General features: G+C 34.2%; 1 protein-coding gene across 1 annotated transcript in view; it reads left to right on the top strand.

The window, feature by feature from the left end:
- The window catches only part of ft (cadherin-related tumor suppressor fat), a 103,757-nt gene that overhangs the window by 16,799 nt on the left and 76,121 nt on the right, over window positions 1-10,837 (top strand). The window contains 1 exon segment of the mRNA XM_017616512.1: window positions 7,324-7,632. Coding sequence (XP_017472001.1) covers window positions 7,324-7,632 — 309 coding nt within the window.

The raw sequence follows: 10,837 nt of genomic DNA, 5'->3' as shown, positions 1-10,837 counted from the left end.
GGCAAGCAGCAGGCGCACAATTCCACAAATCATTTCGGTGTTTTTCTTTATTTCAATTTGCATTGTTTTTTTCTTTATTTTATTTTATTTCATTTGTAGTGTGTTGCAAATGGCTTGCTGTCGCGCTTTAACTGTTGCTGCTTTACCGCCTCTGCTTCAACTGCTGTCCCTGCTCTCCCTGTTAGTTATCCCTGCTGCTTCTTTTTTGCTGGTTCTCTGTTCGTTGCAGCGCAAGGTGCGTGGCCTAATGAGCGCGTTTGCAGCTGTAGTTTGAATACCCGAAAACTTGCCGATCAGCGGAGCTGCGAAAAAAAAATGATTTAAAATAAAAAATGTGGCACGTAAAATAAAAAATGAAAAATGCACCGCTGCTCTCGGTGCCCCAACGTTAGCGCGAGTGTCAGTGAAAATTAATAACAATAATCATATGCAATGCCAACTTAGCCGCGAGACAAGTTTTAATGTTTCGGCTGCCACCAGTGCCACTGCTTGATCGCACGGTTCTAAGCCACTACTGCTGGCAGAAGAAGATATATGTATCTCCTGCTTGAGTTGGAGTTACTGCTGCTGCTGCTGCTGTTGCTGCTGCTTCTTCAACTGATGATGATGGCAAACTTTGAGATGAGTGCTGCATCTGTTGTTGTTGTTGTTGTTGTCGTTTTTATCTGCCATTTCATGCTGTGGCGGCAAGCTGCTGTTGGCTGACTGCTGCTGCTGCTGCTATTCCACCTAATGAATGTCTCTCATTTTATTATTTTGCAAGTGGTAGCATGCAAATGTATTTTTAATGATAAACGTAGCAAATGTTTCATGCGCTAGGCTAGGTCCGCCCGCCATACCGCAACACACCACACCAACCAACCATCTTCCACCCATCTAACTGCGCAGCAACTGTCTAGTCGAGAGTCAAAGTGGCAAGCAAACAGCGCATCAATTTTCCGATAGCGCAACACGGGTGTACTGAATGATGAACTAGCAGAAATGCGTAGCCATTAGTTGTTCGTCGCAAGCAAAGGCATGTGAAAATTATATAAAAATTGTGATTTATGCAGCTTTCAAGTGATTTGTACACGCAACCGTTAAGGCGAAAGTGCTGCGGCATTTGGCAAATAGATATTCCAAGAATGCCTGCGAGGCTACACTAAGTTATTGCTGCCTTAATTTATAATGCTTACAATTTAAACCAGTTATGTTGCCACTGGCCAAGTGAACAGGCAAGCAGCATTTATCGGCTGATATATGAATTATGAATAAATTTCACAAATTGTATTTCATAATGTCGTAATTAAATGTTAAGCAAAAAAAAAAAATACCACCACTGCATTAAGATAAGTGGATGAGGTTCGATTTGACTTTATGATTACAAATGTAACAAAAAAAGAAATAAGTCGTATAATGTAAAATAATAAATATTAATTAAAAAAGTTAATGATACGGCAGAACATAGTCTATGTGCCTAATTTAAACTAAATTGGCAATTTCACTCAGATAATCTTTAATTTTTCAAATTATTTTTATAGGTGACAATTTTTTACAAAATATGTCTGGATGGGTCTGCACACTTGCTGCTATGTTATGTTATATTTACATTAAGTTAGTAAACCAAATAGATTAAAAATTGGGAAAGATGAGAAGTCTTTGCTATATAGCAGGAACCATAACGGTTAAAATGTTAATAAAAAAAGTAAGTACGCCTGGGCCTTACTGCAGAAGTGAAGCTTACGTTACATACATATCTATTTTGTCTCATAACCAATATAGGAGCATATATATTTACATACATACATACATCTGCTTTTGCTTAGGGTTATATTTTTTGTCTTTTCTATCTAGATTCCTACCTCTGCCCCAGTTCGTTCTAATTACATTTAGGTTATTCTGTTTTTCTTTATGTTCATTTTTATCTTTATACAAAATCCATAACAAAATCGAAAAAAACGATAACAAAATCGACAAATAATCGATAACAAAAATTGATTAGAAAATCGATAAATATATGGATACGAAAATCGGTAAACACATCAATAAAAATATCGATAACAAAATCGTTAAATAACGATAGCAAAAACGATAAATATCGACACAAAAATCGATAGATATCGATAACAAAATCGATAAAAATATCGATAACAAAATCGATAAATATCGATAACAAAATCGATAAAAATATCGATAACAAAATCGATAAATACTGATAACAAAATCGATAAAAATATCGATAATGAAATCGATAAATATCCATAACAAAATCGATAAAAATATCCATAAAAAAGTCGATAAATATCGATAATCAAATCGATAAAAATGTCGATAACAAAATCGATTAAAATATCGCTAACAAAATAGTTTAAAATATCGATTACAAAATCAATAACAAATTGATAAAAATATCGATTATTATATCGATAAGTTCCGAAAATATCGTTAAAAAATTTACAACAATGTCGATAAAAATTTTGATAACAAAATCGATAAAAATATCGATATCAAAATCGATAAGAATATCCACTATTTTATCAATAACAAATAGATTCCGACGAATCACAACAAACTCAAGTCACGTGTGCCTACACGATCTGCGTGGTGACAGCCCCTCAACCCTAATCTAGGTTGGATAAGGGGAAGTCCAGCGCTCTTCATCTATTTAAACATCACCGACTTAGGCTAATTTTGGGGGTCATAACTCGTCGCTGCTCAATGAGAATGCATACCTGCAGAATAGGATTTCCAGTGAACACTTACAACCACAGCTGGGCCATTGCCCAGTCTAATGTTACTTTCATTAATTTTGTCCAGTCAGTAAATTACTGCAGAGAAAAAGATTTTTTATAAAATTTAAAATATCGCTTTGTCTTCGTTGTATGATAATCACTGATTTATGATGTATACCGTTAGCACCTCGACTACTAGCTGGTTAGTGGCTTTTGCGATGTATGACTGAAGCCGAATTCTTTCAGTACTGCGAGCGGATAATACAAAATGAAATTAGCTGTAAGCTTCAATGCATTATGAGGCTTTTTTTCAAAGAAAATTCTCTGCGATCAAAAATATTCATTTTTATTTTTCCTAACTTAAACAGCAACTACTTAAGCTCAACATTAACGCATACTTATTATGAGGCCTTTAGTTGCGTTACTTTGTGAAAACCATATCAAAATATGGCAGCGATAATATCGCTTTAAACGCACAGCGAATGTAATTTTACAGATCTCAGTAATTTTCTACTCAAAAATCGGTCAATCAGTGTTAAACAGCCGACAGCCACACGGCAGACAAAAAAATTACAGCAGCTGCTGGTTGGTACCTTGATATCAGATATACCATTTGATATGTGTGCAAGTGAGCGCGTTTGAAATTTAGCTGCAGCAGCTCTCGCCGTCAAGTGTGTCACACGGCAAGCGTTTAGAGGTCCCTCAGCCGGTTAGGCAGTCCGACAGTCAGGTGCAGCGGCGTCATTGAAAAAATCTCTAAGCTCTATGGTTGGCTTAGAGCGACAGCTTAGCCTAGCTAAAGCGCACTCACCAAACACCACCCTCCTTAACCTCGCTGCGCTACTTACCTACGCTCATCGTGGAGGGGATAAGCACTTTTCGCAGCAGTTAGCCATGTTCACCGCCTCACAACGAGCAGCTATTTCCTTTTAAAGTACAGACTTTTGACTAGAAAAAGTCGTAATTATATGATTACTTCAATAACAATTTTCAACACAGAGTGAAACTTTTGCGCCGCCGCCGTTTGTGTAGCGCTCGCCTGCCTGCGATACAACTGAGTGGTGCGTGCCACATGTGGCATACGGTGTGCGCGTAGTTGTGGCAGCTGCTCTTTGCTTCGCTATTGCATTACAGCAGCACACAAATAATCATAGCAACCTAGCTAGTGTGCTGGGGTAGTTGGCCGCCAGTGCTGAGTATTCGCTTCGCTTTAGACTGGCTAACTTGTTGGCTGATTGTTTGGTGCTGCTCGCCTTACTGTCGGCCTGCTTGGCTTCACTAGCTGTAGGGTTACACAGTGCGCAAGCGGCAAACCTCTACTGGGCTAGTGCTCGTAGCAACCTTGCCGCACTAGCCACTCTTACTACTACTTTTTCCTCTTCATCATCTTTTGTTTCCAATCGCAGCTGCGTATCGCATGTCGCGCATCATCACACCCATTTTGCTTAGAATTCCGTATGTGGCGTATGTGTATTAAGCTCGCTCGCGCTTAACTGCTATTGTATTGGCTGTGATTTTGTGATGGTTGATAGCAGCGCGAGCTCACCTTTTTGTAGCAGCCTTTAATTGAATTAAAAATGTGTAGCTACCACCACTGCTGGTAAATGGCGCGCACGCAGCGTTAGTGGTGGTGTTGGCGTTCGTTGTTACACTCGTCGGCTAACTCAGCTATTACAACTACATGTACATGTTTTCTTTTGTTTTATTGTTGTGTAGTAACAAAAGACCGGTGGTGTAGTCCGCAGCTACACAGTTGTTGCCACAACCAACGGCTTTGCTCCATCCTGAACGCTGCAGAAGCGAAATACTTGCTGTGCCTCTGTCTAATTGAATCTTTTACTCTCTCTCGCTTACCATGCTGCCTTCTCCAGCAAGTATGTATGTAAGTTTTTTTATTTTTTTATTTTTTTGTTGTATTCTGGTATGTCTTCTACACGTGTTGCAAGCTTGTTGCGGCCACTGGAGGTTGCCTGCCGCTGTTTTGTTGCTTGTTGTTCAAAGCACTTGTAAAGTAATGTTATCTTAGCTGATTGTGCTGTTGTGGTTGTTGTTGTTGTTGTTGTTGTTGTTGTAGCGATAAAATGCGTTAGTCGAACAAGCAATATATGGTTATGATTACAATTAATTATTTTATTGAATTGTCATTATGGTATGGCACCTCCCCTTCGTTTATGCCCACCTGTGCATTAGAGTGGCCCAAATAAAAAAAAAAACAACGGTTATCCAACTTCAAGATTCCCACCAAAATATGTCGGCTAAATTCGGCGTCATTCCTGACCTTTCAAATGCCTTGAAATATAGGAAAAAATGTTTTGTTTTTATGAAAAAAATACAGGGTGTCCTAGACGTCCATCGAGGGAAATATATTTTAATGAAAAAACGCAACAATTTTACCTACGAAATCGCGGATGTTCTATATTTTTGCGGTACTACCGAGTTCTAGTTTCTTCAGGAAGTAGGTTAACATGTTCTTACTACAGATTGGGATTCTGAAGATAAAAGTATTTAACTTTTATTTGAAACTTTTTCTCGGAAGTGCCTTTTTCAACCTCTCAAATACCTTCGAACTCCAACTCCCTCTAGACTACTTAAATGAGTGAAAATATTTTTATTATATTCCCTGTATATTCAAAGTTGTCTGAGAGGATAGCAAAATATAAAATATTTAATGCATTTTTCATGCGATATCCAATAAAAGTTTCTTTAAATTGCTAATTTGTCAGTCATTTCGTCTCCGTTCTTCATTTACGAGGAATCAATAAATAGTTATCTTTTCTCAATATTAACTTTTCCGAAAAACTAATCTATTGTCACCACAAAAATCTAAAATTTTTTTACGAAAAAGTCTTGAAGTGAAATTTTGTTTAGTTTTCAATCATACGAATAGTGGGGAGAAAATACCTTTTCGTAAAACTAAATTCAAAAGTTGACGATCACGAATGGCACCGAACTTGAACAAAGTGTTTTGAATAGAGCAATGAAATCAACAAATTCAAAAACTATCGGAGAATTTTAAAGCGAGAAAGTTCCGGGTATCCCGAAAAAAAAGAAAAGCCCAAAAAACAGACACGAAAATTGACGCAACTACCAGTTAAAATCCCCAAAAAAATTGTATGAAAATGTTTAAGAAATATTAAAAAATCCCAAATAAAACACCGACGAAGATCAATACTAAAAAAAAAATTGCGAAAAATCTTAAAATAACAATTTTGGTAACATCTCAGAAAACTGCACCTCGGAAAACACTTGAAAATTCTAAATTCTCAAACAATATGAAAATTTGGAAAATATTCGTCAAATACCTAACAATTCCTAAAGTTCCCAAATATACGAAAGTTTCTGAAAGTTTCCATAAATTTTCAATAAAAAAGGAAACTAAAAATAAATCTACAAAAAAATGGAGAGGGGGGCATAAAAAATATTCAAAATATCGGAATTTTTGGAAAGCAAAAATATATACCTACTGAATATTGCAGAAATTTTGGGAAAAAACCCACAGAAAAGTTTCGTATAACACACAAATGTGAAAATTTTCCAAAAGCGAAAATATGAGCCAAAATTTGTCCACTTAAAATTGCAAAATTGGAGTTTTGAAAAGTCTTAAAAAACTTTGGAAATTTTCAAAACAAAAGAAAAATCCCCGAAAGCGTAGAAGTAACGAAAATTCATAAAAATAGACCAAGAATTTTTGAAAAAAGAGGCTCCTGTTACTTAAACAAATGCTGAGATACCTGAAAGAATTTTAAAATAAATTTTCTAGAAAATTTCGGAAATGTGCCAGAAAAACTCATGGAGCCTGGAATATTCACGGACAAAACATGCTCATTTAATAAAAAAAAATATATTGTGAATAAAATTTATTTAAAAAAATCCGACCGAATTCTGAAAAAAAATTACGAAAAACGCAAACGAAATACAGAAAAAATTGCAGGGGTTACTGAAGAATCTTCAAAGAGCTCTGGAAAATATATATAATGTGCGAAAAAACCAGAAAATTTTCGAGCAAATCCCGAGAAGTAGTGAAAATATTTTGAAAAGTATCCAAATTCTTCCGAAAAATGCCAAAGTTCCAGCTTAGGTTGGTTAGTTTTAGGTGGTTGTGTCACAGTTGGACCGTGAGAGAAAAAGAAAAGGTTTTCTTTTCTACCGAAAAATGATGCCTTCGCAGGGGCCTCTACGCACAAATACTAAGGAGAAGGCAATGAAAGGGCAACATTTTTTGTAGAAAAGAAAACGCCATTAGCTTAACTGGTATAAGCTGATTCGAAGGCTGATTAGTTCTGCTGATAACCGCATAAGTACCAGCAATTTTCACTGCATACAGTAATATTTTATACGTGTAATATTCGTACCTACGTATGTGCAGCACTTACCACCTACATATTCCAATAAGTGCATGTTTTGCGATATGCCATAAATGTGCACTTCACACATCAGTTGGGATTTATTATGTTAGCATTTTCGCACATTAAATACCATAAAAATTTTCACTTTGCATTTACTATATACATAAAAGCAAAATAAATTTTTAATTAAATAAATTCTTTGTTTTTGCCATTCATAAATTTTCTAACCATTTTTCACATTTATATAAATTTTTATTTACTTGCAGGTCACCGTCAAAGTGCTGGACAAAAACGATAGTCCGCCTGTGTTTCGTGACACTCCGCTCGTTTTTAATGTCAGCGAAGATTCAAGCGCCGGCCATCATGTTGCTACAATACGCGCCACTGATCCCGACACTCTGGGCTCGCTCGCCTTCAGCTTGATTGGCGGTGGCGATGAGAAGTTTCTGCTGGAACCTGAGACGGGTCGGTTGCGCTTGAAAGATGCACTCGATCGTGAGTTGAAGGATAAATATGTGTTGGAGTTGCGTGTAGCTGATGGAGTGCAAAGTACCGATACGACAGCGGAAATTTTGGTAAGTCGATTTAAAGTGCAAGCACAAATAGCTAGTAACAAATGAATACTTCTGCGGCTAAGATAGTTGCAAGTTTTTAGTGGACAATTAAAATACAGTATCCAAGATAGTTTGAAAGCACTTTTGACCAAAAGCCCTTGAGCATCTTCCAAATGGAGATAAATGTATATAATTTTGTCCGCGCTTCGCAATTGTCGAGTGAGCAAAGCACTGGCGTGCCGTGTGAGAGTTTCTAGGTTCAAATCCTCGGGCAGCGGATCTTTTCTTTTTCTTAATTTAATTTTTTGATTTTTTAGACTCTTATTTTATGAATCACTTTTCTTTTTCATTAAATTTTTGTTTTTTTTTTGTAGATTTTATTATTTCAAAAGGAAGCACGTTTCTTTACTTTCATTTAATTTGTAGGAACTTATTTTTTGTCTTTTTTAATTTCACATTTTTGTTTATTTAAGTGTTAGATTTTACTTTGTTGATAAATATTTGTTTTTAATTTCAATTTATTTAATTTTTCTTACTCCTTTCGATTTAATTTGTCTATCGTTTTTCAATCCAATTTTTTTGAAATGAATTTTCTTTCAGGTTTAGATTTTGTTTTTTTATTCAAGGAAAAATATTCTTTTATTTCATTAATTTTAAAAAATTTATTCAATCAATTTCACCTTTTTTAATTTTACTCGTAATTTTTTGATAATAAGGTTTTTAGGTTTTATTTAATTTAATTTTTAGGAACATATTTTATTTATTTTTTAAATTTCATATTTTTTCATTTTTAATTAAATGTTCTGGCAGTCTTTATATTTTATTGTTTTAAAAAGAGAGAAGTTATCGCTAATTTCAGTAAATTTTTATGAATTTTTTTCTATTTTGGACTTTGTTTGGTTTTGATTGAATTTTCTTATAGTTTTTAGATTTTATTGTATTTTTTTTATTTCCTTTAAGTTTTAGAAACTTAATTTAAATTTTATTTTTATTTAAACTCTTCACCTTTTTAATTTAATTTTTAGATTTCATTTCATTTTGTGTTTTTTGTTATTTTTTAATAAAAATTCTTTTTTTTTTAATGTAATTTTTCGTAATTTAAATATGTATTTTTTTAAGAATATTTTTTTTATCTTTTTTATTGAGTTTTCTTTTAATTTTTAGATTTTATGGTTTTAAAAGGAAAACTATTTTGCTTTTAATTTAAATGCTTTAAATTTTCAGAAACTTATCTCTTATTTTAAAATTATTATTTTTCTAACTTAATTTTCTTCTTATTTTTAGTGTTATTTCTTTAAAAAAAAAAATGTTTTTTTATTTAGTTTAATTTTTTGAAAACTTATTGCTAAAAGACAAACAGAATAACGCTAAAGACCTCCTCGTTATATTGGTGTGCAAACTTAAATGCATGTACTGGGTTTGTTCTACTAAAGCGCTTATTTGCTCGCTGATCAGCTCATCCATAAGCTCTGCGTAGGCGAGGCCCAACAATCAAATTCATATTAGATCTTGGTAATGAAAAATTACAACCTTTAAGGAAACTAAACTAGTGAAGTCTTTAAAACTTTTGAAAATTGATAAACAGCCAAGGCACGAAATTATTCTACACGGTTTACCATGTGATCGGGAACGTAGTGTCTGAAACGGAACTTTTGTAAGGCGCAACAATATTCAATGCCGCTTCGGCTTACCTTCCTGGAAGTGAGCTTAATAATTTCGACTGAAAAGCAGTCATAACCTACCACGAAAAAAAACCGAATGGTCCAAAAAAAAACTCGAAAAGTCCCGAATAATTCAGAACCTTGGCGAAAAAGTTTCAAGAAAAGGCACAAAAAAGCCTAGTAAATTAAAGCGATGCCAAAAAATCCAAGGAGAGTTCCGGGTGTATCTGGAAAGCCCTGAAAAACCAGACCTAGTTTTTGATACATCACGAAAAAGCTAAAACTACATTTTTTCCAATTTGAGCTATTAAATAAAATTAAAAGGGAATTTTTTTAAATGGAAATTTGCAAGTTCTTACCTGATTAAAATTTGTTTGTCTTAAACTATCAAATATTTATATTTGTATGTACATTAAAAGGTCCTATGAGTATTTTTCTTATGCAAGTTTTTTTTATTAATTAATATCTTAGATTCAAGTATGAATTTAAATTGCGAAATAAAACAAAAAAAAACAACGGAACAAAAAAACGACCAGTAGAGAATCTTTTTTTTACTACTTCGATTTTAAGAAAATTATCAAGAAGTATCTTTCAGAAGTAGTAAATTGTCGAGAACTTTATGGTCAAGAGATAGCAGCTTGGAATAACAACAAGTCAGCACAAACTTCCCTGAATAAAAACATTTTCCTCCAGTTTCCAAGGCAATAAAAAAAAATTTTTATAATTTTCGTCACGAAATTTATATAATAAATTTTGTGTTTCAGCACTCGTCACTCGAAAATTTTACCTAAAATAGGTGCTTTATAAGAAATAACTAACAATAAAATAAAGAAAGCCATTTCTAGAATAACTGCATCCAGAGGTGCATCAAAGTCAGCTCATTTCTCACAGTGCATTCGCGTAGATTTTCGTGTTCGATATTTGTTACACCTCAATTTCTTGCACTTTTTTTGCGTCTTTTTCACTTCCTTTACCATTTTATTGTGCATACATATTTTATGCTGGCACTTTTTTTTTTTATTTGTATCTTAAACTTTTATTTTATTTTATAATTTTTTGCTTTTTTTTATACATATTTCACTTTTCTTTGAGGGGGTAATTTGATGCCTCGCAACGTGTTAAATAAAAACGCCTCAATGATTACTTGAATGCGCTTCCCTTTTACTTAACGCCAAGGCACGAATGCACACAGCTAAACATACATACATACAAACAAAGCAAAGACTACTATTACACATGCACACCGGTCACATGTATTGTATAATACATATATGTGGACGCCAACAAAATGTTAAAAAAAAAAATAAAAAAAATGAAAAAAATTTTAAGCGAAGTTGAAACTTGTGGAGCAGAAATAAGAAAATAAGGCGTCAAAATTGCGTAAAGCAAAATATCGGATACTTGCCTCTTGGCGGTGAGCTTGGACCACTGCGCCTTGCTTGGCTGCAAAACAGTGCCTGCGCGAGAGAGAGAGAGAGGGAGAGAGATAGAGCGTCACTGAGGGCGGTAAAATGGCAATAGCAGTGGCATGCCACAATTTATTTGTTGTAGTTATATATATGTAT

This window comes from Rhagoletis zephyria, unplaced genomic scaffold (assembly GCF_001687245.7).
Source record: "Rhagoletis zephyria isolate East Lansing unplaced genomic scaffold, Rhagoletis_zephyria_1.1 Rzeph_scaffold_01220, whole genome shotgun sequence".
Lineage (NCBI taxonomy): Eukaryota > Metazoa > Arthropoda > Insecta > Diptera > Tephritidae > Rhagoletis > Rhagoletis zephyria.
Note: the sequence above shows the minus strand (reverse complement) of the source record. Positions and strands in the feature narration are given on the sequence as shown.